General features: G+C 44.0%; 1 protein-coding gene and 1 long non-coding RNA gene across 5 annotated transcripts in view; one reads left to right on the top strand and one right to left on the bottom strand.

The window, feature by feature from the left end:
- The window catches only part of myo1cb (myosin Ic, paralog b), a 40,479-nt gene extending 29,228 nt beyond the window's left edge, over positions 1–11,251 (bottom strand). Inside the window, exons 1-2 of one of the 4 annotated variants that reach the window (XM_031573385.2) lie at positions 11,111–11,251; positions 10,755–10,935 (exon numbers count right to left, since the gene is read on the bottom strand). In XM_031573385.2, coding sequence (XP_031429245.1) covers positions 10,755–10,847 — 93 coding nt within the window. In that variant the 5' untranslated portion in view covers positions 10,848–10,935; positions 11,111–11,251. Of the gene's footprint in view, positions 1–4,282; positions 4,310–7,382; positions 8,077–10,754; positions 11,057–11,110 lie in introns of those variants that run through there. The other 3 variants (XM_031573386.2, XM_012828869.3, XM_012828871.3) reach the window with 3 other exon arrangements.
- A 1,873-nt stretch (positions 11,252–13,124) lies between these two features.
- On the top strand, positions 13,125–15,211 carry LOC105901374. Its single transcript, XR_006152580.1, has 4 exons — positions 13,125–13,226; positions 13,684–13,771; positions 14,011–14,149; positions 14,647–15,211. It is a non-coding gene; the product is annotated as an uncharacterized LOC105901374 (long non-coding RNA).
- Positions 15,212–15,220: the final 9 nt, after the last annotated feature.

Here is a 15,220-nt window from a genome sequence, read left to right as displayed (position 1 = left end):
GGGGGGGACCGTCAATTACTTGATTGCTTCTTTCGATCCACAAGTGAAAGCACTAATCCATCTTGAAAAGGTGTTTTTGACGAATCGCTGAACTGGCGTAGTGTAGCTCTAGAGGGAAAGAAGGCAAACCCCAGGGAGAGAACAATCTTGTCAAAATGTGTCTCAGCTGCAATGTTAGCCTGGCACTGCAACCTCAAATACAAGCTACGTATGGGTATGTAGGCCATATGGGAAGTAACTATGGAGCCTAAGAGATTGGAAATGGTTTGACGACAAAACGTTTGAAAAACTGCCACAACAGTGGACATATAAATGGACATAACAAGGTTAGTGCCATGGTGCAACTGAATGCCTTTTTTAATAGGTATGTGGACATAGTTGTTAATGCCTAAGCCAAAAAAAATCAAGAAGAATTGTGTGGCTCTCTCTGCTGGGTTTGGAAACATCTCTGCTTAAGTGGATGCTGAGATCCCTAAATCGTGCAAGTTTGCTTTCAGTATCAAGAAAGCCTAAAATGCTACAAGTAGATTATTTGCTATGTGATGTGATATGGTGCTCCTAAACCAAATGAATGCCTATTCCAGATGGCAGTCCTTACCGTCCGTTAGCTGTCAAACACAGTTACATCTGCATTTATGCACTGACTGACTTGTTTTCCACAGTCGCAATTCTGTAGATTCATAATCTGAAGACTATGTTACTCACTGAGAAGGGGCAGGGCACTGGTGGCAGAGTTCTCAGGTGTGTGTTCACTCAGGTGAGAAAGACAATTTGTGTGGCCACCCTGGAATGAGTGAGGGGGAGGGGCACTAGGGTGCAATGCTGAAGGACCATCATTCTCTGCCATTACAGTCAATGATAGGGGTGGGGGTGTTGTGGCGAGTTGGGACATGCAGCCAAAGAACTCCAACTATTTCGCTCTCCCAAATCCCAGTGGCCCGTCAAACCTCTGCCCTTCCCCCATCACCTACCCCAAACCCCCCTGCCAGCACCACCTTCCCCAGGCACTCATTGTGCCCCCCTGTTGCCCCACGGGCGGGTTCCAGTCCTCTGGAAGGGGGGCACGAGTCTCGCACAGCTACAGCAGCTGTGGGCTGGTAGCAGTCCCTCCCTTGTCTCCTCCTTCCGGGCTTATTAATACCCTGCAGGCCTTATAAGGGCAGGTCAGGCTGCAGTGTGCAGGGCAGGGGGTTCCCACAGCACTGAGTATTGCTCGCCGGCATGTTCCACTCCTCTCCCGACTGGGCAGGAAGATGGAGGGGTGACAGCAGCTCTCCATGTCCTGTCCTGTCCTGTCCTCTCCACTCCTCTTTAGCACCCTCCCATCCTTCTGGATCTGTTCTCCTCTCTTCTTTTCTTATTTCCTTCTCTCCTCCTAAACCTATTCGTTCCTTCCATCTCTAGCCACAAGTTTCCTTCCAACAGTGATCCTTAAGAGACACAGGTATGAAGAAGCTTAATATTCTGTCTCCAGTTGAATGAAAGGTACTGTGCTGTAAACATTGGATTAGAAACACTAATTCTCTGTTTACATAGCACAGCCATTGGAAGTGGCTTGCTTAAGACATCCTTTATGATGCTGCCAAATGTCCACCATGGGCTTTTCCTGTTTACAGTGTTCGTCTTTCTTCCACTGATTTGCGTGGTGAACCACCACACTGTCCTAGTCAAAATACACAATATTGTATTTCACACGCAACTGCCAAGTCTCATACTCCCCCTCCCAGGTTTCTTCCATTGATCATCCAAGATACACACCCACAGATGAATGGACACATGCCGCTGAACCACACAACCTTATGGAAGTGTGCTATTGTTAGTTTAATTATTCTATTTCTAGATAAAAGGTGTGTGTTTTGGCTAAATCATATGCTTCGTGCGTCTACTACGTCCAGTGGAAATGCCTTTGACCGTGTCCAAGGACCAACAAGGCGCCGTCTCTCTGGCTCAGCAGGTTGCTGAGCAGGCGATACTGCCCGGGGTCAAAGTCAACTTTCAGTGAGAGTTACTGGTTACAAGTAAAATAAAGAGCAAACAGTCACTGTGTTACTACAACAAAGACATCCTTTCGATAAAGACAAACTCTTTACACTTTCCTGGAGGAAGGCTGAAGACGTCAAGTCTCTCAAACTTAATTGAGAGACCGAATTTCTTCAACGGGACAAATTTAGCTAATGAGTGGTTTTAGTCCACTGCTGGAAAACCCAGCGTGTTTCAGTCACTAAATGCTAAACTATGACTGATGCTAAGAGATTGCTGTGCAGTTTGAAATTAAATATGGCAGTAGATTCCCAAAGGATCGCTCCTGGGAGGAGATTTGGGTTCTTGCTCAACCGCACGACACTGTGTTAAGCGTTTCAAGAGCTCTCACAGTCGCATTACGACATCTCCGCAATTATTTTGCACAACACAAACGTTGCCCAAACATGGAATCATCACGGAGTCAGCTATGCACAATGCAGCTGCTTCTGCCTTCTTTACACACTCAGAGAGGGATGTCTCTGACCAGACAGGTCACGGGGTGATTATTACCCACTGATGACTTTACGGCGCTCTATTGCATTACAATAGCACACAGAGCACTGTGCCACACCCACCCATTCCACAAATAACAAACTAACAAATGGCCATAAGATGAGGCCCGCTGAGACAGGCGAGGAGATGTTTGAAATACTGAGAGGCGATGTATGAGATACTGAGAGGACAGGGAGTGACCGAGATGCCTGTATGGAAGACAGAAACTAGTATGTTATTGTCATTCGTAATCTATGGTTGAAGTATTGCATTCTTGAAGTAGAGATTCCAGAGTGTTGCTCATCCAGGACTGAGTTAAGATGAAGAGCAGGCAGGGCCCCAATCTGTTGGCTGAGATTAATGGTGTTGGTGTGGGAGTGCATGCATAAGGGTGAAGAAGAGTGCCAAAACCCCAAGTTTATGCATACCCTGCTAATCTCAAGCATGATATCAGGGCTGCTATAGCTCTGGGTGTTGGCATTCCATTACCTGCTCTCACATCATGTGAAGCCGATGTGAATGAGATTTTTCAGGTCGGAATGCAAGCTATAACTTGTGTGCTTCGGTCTTTGCTATAGCAATAAAACCAACCATTCCCTACTCACACTGTGAATAAAAACTGTGTTTCACATTCTGAGGAGTATTCTTTGGAAGATGTCATTAATGTAATTAATTTAGAGGAAAATGAATGCAATAATTTGAGAGAATGTGTGCTTGATTCTCTGTCTAACGGCACACTCAGACTTTACACAGAACACGTCTTTCACAAAAGTTTGACAGCACACAGTGGTCACAAGATCCATGTCTGGGGTCTGTATTCAATTCATCCTCTATGACTTTCTCTCAATCCGTTATGTAATAACATAAGAGCTAACAGGTCTGCACTCAACCTGTAGCTCTAAAAGATCACAGACTACAAGCTTTCCTTTACATCTGCCGGCTGCTGTAAGACAACATCCCAGAGAGCAGTGGAATTCTTCCCCTTTTGCAGAGGAATATCTGGGTTCTATCCCGCTCTCTTGACTGTCCTGTTTTGCAATCAGTGATCAGTTAATGGTCTGTTGCAGAACTCTGATGTCTATCTCCCTCACGCCTACGGCTCAGTTCTGCAGTAGCTCTCAGGCACGATCCCCTTCCTGTGAGTGCACAAGCCACCGCCGCCACCACCTGCATACACATGCTCTCCGTCCCACCATCCAGCTAGGGCAGACAGCACTTTCACTCCCCGGTCATATAACCCCCCCTCCCCCTCCCCCTCCCTCCTAACTCATTTAATTTCTGTAAAGTAGGAGCGAGGCCACACCTGGCAGGGATTGCCGTGCTTATCGCAACCACAGAGCCCGCCTGGTTAAAGGTTAACATCCACAAGGTCTGTGAAGGGTGCAGAGACGGTGCCTTCTCTGCTGCCCCTAATAAAGATAGGTTGGAACAAAAAAAAGACAAAGTGGGGAGAGCCATGTGAACTTTGCCATGCAAGCGCCTTCAGTACTCAACAGCCAGGGTCGTTGGTGTCATGGTATGCGAATAATCAGAAACAGCAGGGAGGAGGAATCATGACCACACAACCTTAGGGGTCTCAGCACGGCAGGGTAATTTACACGTAGGGAGAGAGTGAGGGTGAGAGCAAGGTTTAGGTTGATATCAGCATATGGTGCATTCTGTGATAAGAGCTAAAGGTACAAGCGAAAAGGAACAAGTTCATGTCTAATGGGCACATGGGTACGGCATACCACAGGGAAAGAGGTCGAGTTTCTCTCCAAACACCTACCTTCTCCATCCCAGCTGTGCGGGTAGGCTGGAACACAATGGGCCAAGGTTAATTTAAAAAAGCAAAGGACAGCAACATGCCATAGAGCAATCTACGCTGTGGCCAATCACACAGGGGTCTCTGTCTCATATTCTATTGACTCTTCACTGCGGTTAGCAACTGTCTACTACTGCCCTATCCTTAATGCTCATAGCACTGACATATGAGTCCGGGGACTCTATGGGGTATGCAAATAGAACATGAGCTTTTATTGATGGATTAAATTCCCCTCCTGTAGAGGCCCCAATAGGGGTTATAAGGAAGAAATATTATGGGAGGCTGAAGGGAATGACTTGCCTTGTCAATTTACAATTTGACAAACAAGTTGGCTAGATACTCCACAACTGTGAGCAAAGCATGGCTAGCAAGGATAACAGAAGTCGCTCACACCCTTGGGTTAGTTGAAATTGAGTGTGTCCAGTGAGTGTGTGGGACAAAGAGTGATCAGTGTAACAAAATTCACTAGCATAATACACAGTAGGGTTTCATCACGTAAACGTGAGTAAGAAACATGGACAGGCACGGCCCATGGGGTACGACACTTATATACACAACACATATTAAACACAACACAGCTGTGCTGACAGTTCAGTTTTGCTGAGACTTTCTGAATCACCAGGACTATTTAAACACCGTAGCAGAGGCGCACGCACACGCACGCACACGCACACGCAAGGCCATGGTACTGTTTTCCCATTCCTCCCCTGATATGGAGCAGGAACGCGACCAAGGGTGGGGCCCTTTCTTCAGTGGGAAACTCTTAGTGGAAAAGCCACAGCTAAATGGAGTCAAACTGCCGATCCTCCAGTAAGCCTGTGACTAACCACACAGCACAAGGACAAATGTTCCTCCCCAGACACATGGGTACGCATCATATCCACCGTGTCACCCACTGCTGCCCATATCTCCCACATGCAACACAGCATTTGTGTAAACAGCCTGCCTTGCCTGTAGTTTAGAGTATACACTATGCATGTCCAAAGCCCATACTCCATCTATGCAACACAATGTGATGCAATCCTCTTTCGGCAAAGTTATTTCAAGATTACATTCACCATTTTCTTTATGAAAAACATTGTCTTTTACCATTACCATTATGTTATTGGGTAGTTGGCTGTTTTTAGTGAGTACAGATTAGGTGACTCCGGAGAGGTTCATTACACTGTAAACAGCAGGGAGGGAAACCCCTGTTGGCAAAGTGGTGAGTAGGTCCTAGCAGTTTCCCGTCAGGGAGAGACAGCAGCCAGGTGTGTCCTGTCTGAAATCTCTTGAGACCACCAAAAAGCTTTGACAGCTGCTTTGACAGACCAACAGAGAAGTTAAGGCTTACAGAGTCACCCATGCCCTCAACCATAAGACACCGAGTCAGTTTCTACATTATGTAACTGGACGATTGAAAAGATTTTTTCTTAAAAGAAAATTCTATGACTGAAACATGATTCAAACACTGTAAAACCAAACCAACAGTTTGTAAGGTTCCACTGACCTTTTAAGATGTCCAGCAGTCTGAGACGAACTTGAAGCTGACTGTGCAGTGAGAGCTAGGAAGATTCCTAACACTCTAGAATACAGCTGGGGAAAAGCTCAACCCAACCTCTCCTTTTTTTTCCAGCTTCCGACCAAAACCAGAATATGACTGGAACTGTATAATGTCAGGCTCCTAAACAGCATCTTACTGCCATTATGTAAAAGTAATGCTGCACAGTCTATAAACTCCAAAGCATCCATCAGCACTGTTATGGAAAAGTCTATTGACAAACTGATCCATTGGGCTCCAACTCAATTAGTGAACAACAGCAACAGCAACATTATTTTATTGAGCTGACATTGATTGCGGATCAAAATGAACTGTTGACAGCATGAGGCTACAAACAAGACCAACACATCCTTGAACTAACGAGAACATCAAGAACATTGAAAGAAGAGTAATGTGGCAAACTGGGTGGGAGGTGCGGACACGACCTCAAAACTGCCCTTGATATGTCACTGCCACAGCGGATGGCCAAAAGCAGATGACACAGCCTTCCGTGATGGATTTGTTTTTTAACATTTTCTTCCCCTTCTACTTTTGGACTCATCTCTAACCATCAGTTAAACATCTACTGTGCTACACATATGTGATATGCTCACAGCACATGGCACAAGAATGACTACTATGTGTGACACAAGGGGAAGGGTCCACCAGTCCTCTCAAGAATAGCAGCCAGGCCTTCACATTGATACAGAGATATAGATACATAAAGATATGACTTCTGTGGTGAGGTTAAAGACAAACTGAAAGATAGCCCTAACACCACCTGAGAGGAGCAGATGCAGTCACCGGGTTGAGAAGACCCATCGGGTCATTGAGAGGCCATGAGGCCATAACTTTGCTGAAAATAGAAGTCCAAGTGGTTTGCAGCATGAGATTGAATGATGCCAGCAAAATGAGATCAGTAGCCTACTTGCCGTGGGTGGGAAAACTCCGCTAACAGACACGCACACATGCACGCTAGTTTTTGGCCAATATTGGGTCTGTATTGTTACGCCATGTTAGAGTTTTTTTTTAACATATGCCTAGGTACACCCATCGCAATAAGTTGGACAAACTCCTAAGGTCACCGAAGACATAAGAAGCCTGAGTCATGGCCACTGAACTTTAGGTACAGTAGCATAGTAGTAGGTGTGGTAGAGTCCAACTCAACGCGTGCTATGCAACATTACGATGAAAAGTAAGCTCAAATAAGTCAGTACATTTACAGTGTTTTCACACGCAAGTCACAAAGGTGGCATGAGAGTATGTAAATGAATTGGACTCTCGTTTGAACGGCATTACTCATCAACTCGTCATTCAAACTATGGCGATGTAGTGTTCGCACTAGCCATACGATATGACTCATGCACAATCATTGTGAAATAACTTCACTTCCACAGACAGTCATCTCAGACCATCTTTGTAAAATAGTTGATGCAAAGCTGTAACTTTTAAAACGCTTTGAAGAGAATAGCAAATCTTGGAAGCGTTGTCAGAACATGTCGTGGGAGAATGAAAGACATTCACAAACGTTTTCATGAGACCTACCTTATAAAGTTCTGTTTTAAGCACGACAATGTGCTTCTCCCAAATGACAAATGATCTTCACCGGCAAACGGTTAATAACATTCATAAGGCGAATTCCCTTAAGTACGCGAAGCTGTAATATTAATCCTGTCGTTCTGTCCTTCAGACGGTCCTCTGTGACTTGTGGAAAGTCCAACACTGCGACCTTTACTTATCCTACACCCTTTTCTATATAGCATTTACTCTACAAAAATGACAGCTTAGGTTAATAAATCACACTTTAATTTTGACAGAGCAGTCCTTGCTGAGTAGGGTTTCCTCGTTATTTATAAAAAAGCTAAAAATCACTTGCACCAACCGAAAAATTATACTTGTAGCTGTATAACAGGTTGTTTAACTTACAACGTTACTACATATAAAGTCCCTATTCTATACTATTAAAGCAGTCTCACTGTTAGTCGTGGAACAAATGCTCACATTCTCTCCCCTCCCTCCCTTCAAACATTGCCTATGACAAAACCTAATACCAGGAAGTTCTTCAAACCAATCCCACTGCTGTGATGATATCAAGACGCGTAGACAATTCAAAATCATTCGGTGAAGAACACGATGTGTTTGTTCTATGATTTTTTTTTTTCGTGAAATTTGTCTGTTGTAGGCTAATGTCATTTGTTGCCAAGTCGTTTGTTTCAGGGAAGCCTACTCAGATTTTTTTTGTATTATCCTAGTATGATCATTAGTGTCGGGTCTGCGTTTCTGTTAATACCGATCCGAAAATTCTATGAAAACATCTTATCTATAATCTTATCTGTAGGTGTGGCAATTGTTGTTAAATATTCTAGTAACAACCAATTGAACGACTTTAAAATATACAATTACTTGTGTTCACTATTTATCTATCTCTTATCATTTTAAGCTGAGTCTAGCTATTGTGTAATATAAAGACATAAACATAAACACTTAGGTGAATTCAACATTGAATTAGTGGTCATTTTTGTCTGAAATGGTTGCATTGTATTACCCCCTGCTGACAACCGCTGCTACTACAACTGTATGTTAATACATGGGAGTAGAGGTCCTGAAGAGGGATGATGGGAATCCATTGTTTCAAGATTTAAACAGTTCAACGTTTAGAGTCCATGGAGTTTGTTAATAAGCTGTTGCGGATATTTTATGGCTGAACCTGAGACTTAGGCTGTTTTGTCCAGTCTACATCAAACACTGTCCACTGGTTTAGATCTGGAGCATTGCATTGAGGGTAATCAATAGCTTGGCTACAGTCTCTCTCATGAAGGTGACATCTGAGGTCTGCCTTTACACAGAGCACCACTGTAACAGAGCACCACAGCCACGGGGTGGACTGATCAATACTGTTCCGCCGCAGCTTTGTTCTTGTCAGCCTGTGCAAACCAAAGCCCTGCATTAAGTGTGTTTGCACAGCCGAGCTAAGCAGAGAGGAAAGGTTGCATCCTGTTGACACGGTAGTGTTGGACAGACGGGCTGGGCTTCAGGGTGTGTTCCCTCTTAACTGACTGTATGACCATGGCAATGTATGGCTTTTCTCACACATTAAACAGCTGTGCATTAGTAGATGTACAGAGCATAACCCTTCGTCTTCCTTGAGTGTCCTCCATATTTAAAGCATTTTTTTTTTTACAATCAAGGCCAGCGCAAGATATGGCCTAGATGCAAGATATGGCAAAAGGCTCCACATGGGTGCTACCTTTCTGTTGCACTGTTTGTCAGTACTGTTGCCATGATGACCATCAGATGATGAAACAGTGGATGTGCTGACATGGGGGTTGCTAGCCTCAGAATCTACAGATGATCTGTGCTTTAAGCAACGAAGTGGTCACTCTCTTGGTGTTCTCTGTGTGTTGTTTATGTTCTTTTAGTTTCTTTCTAAACTGATAGATAGTAGTGCTCTAATGGGGGCAGGGCAGATATTGTAGTGTCCAATTACAATTAAGGAATTTTGATGAGAAAGCGCCCATAACCAATTGAGCCACTGGAATAGCCCCAAGAAACCGTTTATATCGTTATTAGATAGTTCCAGCCACGCTTCCTGTCCCTGCCTTTAAGCACTCAATGTGTTTATTTCGCAGAGAAAACACAGCAAGCCCCCTTTAAGACTGGTCAAAGGTGCGTCTGCATCCCTATGGCACCAGCCCTGGCGACCATCATTTTTCCAAATATCATGAAATCTCTCTCTCTCTCTCTCTCTCTCTCTCTCTCTTTCTTTCTCTCATGCACACACACAAACACACACACACACACACACACACACACACACACACATACACACACACTCAGGGTGATGTGACCTTAGAGGAATGTTAATGAAAATATTCCACTCCTGTATTTTAGTGTTTCCTGTGCATTCCAGACACATTCCTTTCCAAACCATTACTATAAAAATGCACCCAACTAACTGTTACTGTGTATAATCACTGCCTACATATTATTTATAAAAGTATACATTAAAGGCACTATTTGTACACTGCTTCTATTGGTACTTGATCCTGCCACTGTACAACATACACAAATCTACTCTGTATCCAGGATATCTCCATGGTAGATTGCTCCATGGAAACTCCTAAACAACAAAACAATTAAGCAATTAAAACACATGCAGCAGTTCTTTTTAGTGCTCGTGCTCGAATGACACTTTTCATACACTCGCTGAAAAATGTTAAACCTGGAGGAGGATCTTTAACACTCACAGAAGTGAAGGTAAGTTAAACAATATTTTGGACACTATGTATCTTTTGGACGTTTCCTAAATTCAGCATTCTCTTTGTTATTTTGACTTGCTGGACCAGAGAAAGGCCACATCCTGCATTCCTTAGATTGTGTTATTATCACATTCTGAGACCCACCTCAATGGCATTTGTCTCCCTCATACAAGGTATGAGGAAACCGTGGAGATAGTAACTCAGGGTTCAATACACTGTACATAGACCAAACATTATGCTGCTTGACTTCACAGAAGATCATATGTTGGCTTTTAATCTCTTCAGGCAATGTCACGTTGCAATTCACATGCTCTTCATACATACTGACAACATTAAAGATCCACTCACAACCTGAGGCTAATCAGCCATGAAAAAGTCCAATGACAGTGGAATTGATTTCTATCCCTCTGTTGGGAGCCAAACACATGGGCAGGCCATCTGTACATCTCAGACCAGGGAACGTCAATTTGTTATATCTTGGTTGGTGAATATAGCAATGTTTTGTTCCACAGAGAGCTTAGAACTCATCTATAACCTTTGACAGGCTTCTATGTTAATGTCACCTCAACTAATGTAAATGTGGATGCTTTTAAAAAAAACACCACATCAATGCATCTGTTCGATTCTAATTAAGGTATAGAATAGTAGGTGAACCGACCTTGCAACAGTTGTGGCAGCAGCTCTCCCCATTTTTCCCTGGAGACAGGATGATCTCCCCAGTGGGGATCAGCTGGATCTTTAGCCCCATCATGTTGCCTGGGTGTCGGCTTCTGTCCCTGTCCTTCCACCCCTGCTGTCGGTCACTTTGGGAAGAGCTCACGCGTGTGCCTCACTGGCTCCTATGTGGCAATGGAGTGGTAGAGAGTTGACCGGGCGAGAGAGTAGAACAGAGGAGAATGAAACACTCATAAAAAGTGAGGATCACAGCTGCAGGCTGTCCTGTAAAACGAGAGGGAGAGTGAGTGTAGGGAGTAACAAAATGGGAGAGGGAGAAGGAGAGGGAGGAGGTGTTACCTGTTGCTGAGCAGGCGGTGTTTGCGCGTTTCCTCTGTAGCTTGGGGATATGTAGAGTGGGAGAGGGTCAGGGTCTCTTCCCACTGCCAGCCTCCGCAGCATAATTGATGTTTCGCCTCGGCCAGGGCCCTGTCTGACTTGTGTGCGCGCTCTCTGCCTCTCCCCGTCAGCGCTTCCTCCAAGACTCAGCATCCTGTCTTGCACATTCCCATGGTAAACACCGGAGGAACTGCGCTTCCCCTGGATGTGCAATAGGGAGGCACGCATACTCCTCACCGCATGCTCCTTCACATCTTTAACAAAAACAGAAAAACAAATAGCCACCACTTCTCCCCACAGGGAGGACTAAATGTTTATATAGGCCATCTGTCCGGACTGCGGGGCAGGGGAGACTCATGCCACTCAGTCCGCCCACAAACTTGACTGACAAGTGTGAGAACAAACTCGTGTGCAACCCTTGCTGACCCCCCAAATTTGACACTGAACAGCCTGTGACCTCTGCCTCTGTCATTCCTAAGCATCTGCATCTGTCATTTCAGCAGCAAAAACGGAAAAAAAAGGAGAACAGCTGATTTTCTGTTTGTTTTGCATTGAGTCAGATGTAGAAAGTATTTAAATGGAAATGGAGGGGCTGTGGTCAGTGCTGTAAAAAACCCTGTGGTTTTGGGAGTGTTGCGACAGGCCAAGTGATTTGTATTGTGACGTTCAGAGGCCTATTACTCTTTCACTGTTGCCCATGGAGCCCTATTACGTAATAAAGTCACTTTCAGTGTGAGCGCATCCTGAAGGTCACGGGACCTGGCCACTCAAGCCTTGCTCTCCACCATTGCTTGGGCTTTAATGTACTGCAGTGACTGACCCAGGTAGGGGGTGGTCTTATTGTCTTTAGCTCTTACATAAGGCACAGTGTGTCCTGGCACACCGTATACTAGATGGCTAGAGTCTATGCCAAAAAGCGAGCACGTGAACAATAGCGTGTCTCCTGTGCGTGGTACTATCTGTGACAGTCAGGGATGGGTGTGCCTGGGGTGTGTGGACCTAAAAAAGGAGGAAGTGACAGAGACACACATCCTCTGACCTGTGACATGTGTTTAAGAATCTGCCGTTTTCTGGGCATCAACAGGAAATGGTGGCCTTGGTGTCCAAGAACCCAGGTCCTCTGGCAGACTAGAAGCATGTCAATATGTGAGTAAAACATACATTAGGTGAAAATAATGCCATTTGGGTATATGAGGTAAAAATGTATTCTCATTGTTAATTAAATAAAGGTAAAATTCACATCCAAAATTGTGTCATATACCTATATTGGCCAAACCAATAAAAACATGTTTCTGGGTCAATGTCCAAGTTCCCGCTGATAGGAGTAACAACTTAAAAGACAGGAATAACTGATAAGCAACAAAAGCCGAGATTAAAACCAAACAGCCAGGGGTAACAAATCAAACGGAGACACCTTATCTACATGGGTGAAGGACCAAGAGCAAACTTCCTCTTGGTCTTACCTAGAATAGCCAAATATGACTCAGACAAATACACACACACACACACACACACACACACACACACACACACACACACACACACACACACACACACACACACACACACACACACACACATTCTTCAGACATGCCTCAGAACTCATGCTGCCTTTCAGTCATCCTTGAGCTTTCTGTGAATATTTGAATGTCATAGAAATACACACAGTAAGAAAGCACAATACAAAATGCAATCCCAAAACAAAACAGTTTCATTCGACTGGTTGTGGACACAGCTCTGCCACAAAAGCAGTGTGTTTGAATGACAAATGCCTCCTGAGGCTGTGAAGGCTTCTGCAAGCTCCTGGACAGGGTGTGGGTACCACTTGTCCCACCGGCGTCTCAGAGGCAGTGCTGGACTTACATCCTGTTTGTGAGAGAGCTCAGCTGGTGGGAGAACCTTCAGCGGAGCGGGTAGGTGGGCAGTGCAGAGTTGGCTGGAAGCGAAAGGCTAACGCAGAGACCGTAAAACCCCAGACGCACACTCCGAGTCAGACTCCTGAGACGGGGCTGAGCCATGGGCGGCTCTGCCAGTGACAGCAAACGAGCTGTATCTATTTTTAACAGCTGAAAAGGAAGTTAGTAACATGTTTCTGCCATTCAATTTCCTCCATCTGATTCCATGTATAGGCAGCCCCCACAAGACCTGGAATTCCATAGTGGGTTCCACAGGGAGGAAGGGACTTTTTGTGTTCCTTGATGAGTATTTGTCAGGCCCAAGTGATTAATAAGTACCAAAGGAATACTATGGAGGGAAACTGTCACTAGAGGGAAATTGCATAACTCTTAAAGAGACAAAAATGTATTGGCTTTGTATCTGACTGAAGGTAAGGCTCTGTCACACGAGTGAACGACCAAGATTTATGAAACTACATTGCCCTCTTCTGGTAATGAGAACAAAGGCCACGATGGGGTGACAGTCCTCAAGGCTTTAAGCTGTTAACTTGAACGTTTGTCTTTTATTTCACACTAAAAAACTTCAAAATGGACAGCAGGGCTGTTTGATAAAATGGCAACTTTTGTATTTGCATGCAGGAGTGAAAAAAAAAGTGAACCAAGACATACCACTGCATGTCCATTATCAGGATGTCCAGGAAAATGAAAAAAAAACGAGAGCGAAAAGGTGAACAAGTTCATGACATATCATGTTTTAGATATTCCTCACTTCCTATTTTCAATCACACATTCAGATGTTTGTATTGTACAGCCTATAGTATTAGCAGTAAAGATACGCATTAGACAACACTAGTATAACAAGATACCACAATTTAGTATTAGTGGATAGATGGGCATGACATAACACAACTATTAAATATAAGACGAAACAAACAACCATCAGTGGTGTCCCCTCTCACATGGCAGGCACCAGACTGATAGACAAGGCAAAGCGAAAAAGACGACACTGAAGAAAAAGAAGAGCAGGAAGGAAGGAAGGATTGACAGGGAGGAAGACAAACAAGTGAAGCCCCCGACCACAAGCCCGCTGGTGTACGACCCCGAGGTCAGCTCTCACTTACATCTGCTTTCTCTTGTTTCTATTCTGAGCCATTCATCTGGCTTGGTTATGGAAAGATTATGTGAGTATTTTTAAACCAGCAGTTGAACTATTCTCTGGGACAAAATAAACAGAAAGATGAAAAGATAAAAAATCCTCAAGTACTGGCTCCAGGAAACATCCTCATTGTTCAACCATGAATAATGATTCAAAGCTATCTGTATTAGATATGTCTTCAAATTTGTTAATGTTTGTTTATAATATTTACCGTCTACAAATCCCTTCCTATGTGTACTGCAAGCACATATTAATTTTACATTTATGCATTTAGCAAACAATTTTATATAAAACAATTTAATGCAGGTGAGGTGTGCCATCTTATCAGTATATGTATTGTTCTGCCTGGGAATCAAACCTATTACCTTGGTGCTGATTGAGCGTTTGTCTTCATGCACATAGTGTTCATATCACAGGGGTAAGAGCTCAGAGATTTCTGTGTTCAGGTTGAGTTGCAGGAACTACTCCTTCGCCACCCCAATGGACCACCAGAAGGAGAAGAGTCCCTGGAAGACCTCCGTTCTCAGCTTTTTGAGAGACAAAAAGTGGTAGGAACTCTTTACCACCACCCTGTACATAAACAGGGCACTCAAATCACACAAAGCATGAACACAAAAAGTCCTTTTTATATTGTAGTGTGCCAAGCACCAATCAATCAAGACAAGAACCTGCCTATCCAAGAAGATATGTCGCTTTGAGCTTCCAATGGACTTGCGAAAGATGGAAAGTATGCCACAAATGAGATAAATGTGTATCACATTTTTTATTTACTATTTGTATTTAAGCGTTTGTTTGCCTCTAAAGATTTGTGTTGTTTTACTGAACTTTATGTCACTGCTCGTCTCAGCTTTCTCCCCACAGACTTACCTGAAGAAATACTGCCGGGTGTGTCAACGCAGGCTAAATGTCTATCTGAAAGTCTTCACAAAGTTTGATAACAGAAAGAAAATGCACCTCTCTTTTAAGGTAATTACTTTGAATGGGGACCAGTTCAATCTACAACAACTCAGAATGAACAAC

Source organism: Clupea harengus, chromosome 9, assembly GCF_900700415.2.
Source record: "Clupea harengus chromosome 9, Ch_v2.0.2, whole genome shotgun sequence".
In the NCBI taxonomy this organism is placed as follows: Eukaryota; Metazoa; Chordata; class Actinopteri; order Clupeiformes; family Clupeidae; genus Clupea; species Clupea harengus.
The sequence above is the reverse complement of the archived record's forward strand: the minus strand, read 5'-3'. Positions and strand labels throughout refer to the sequence as shown.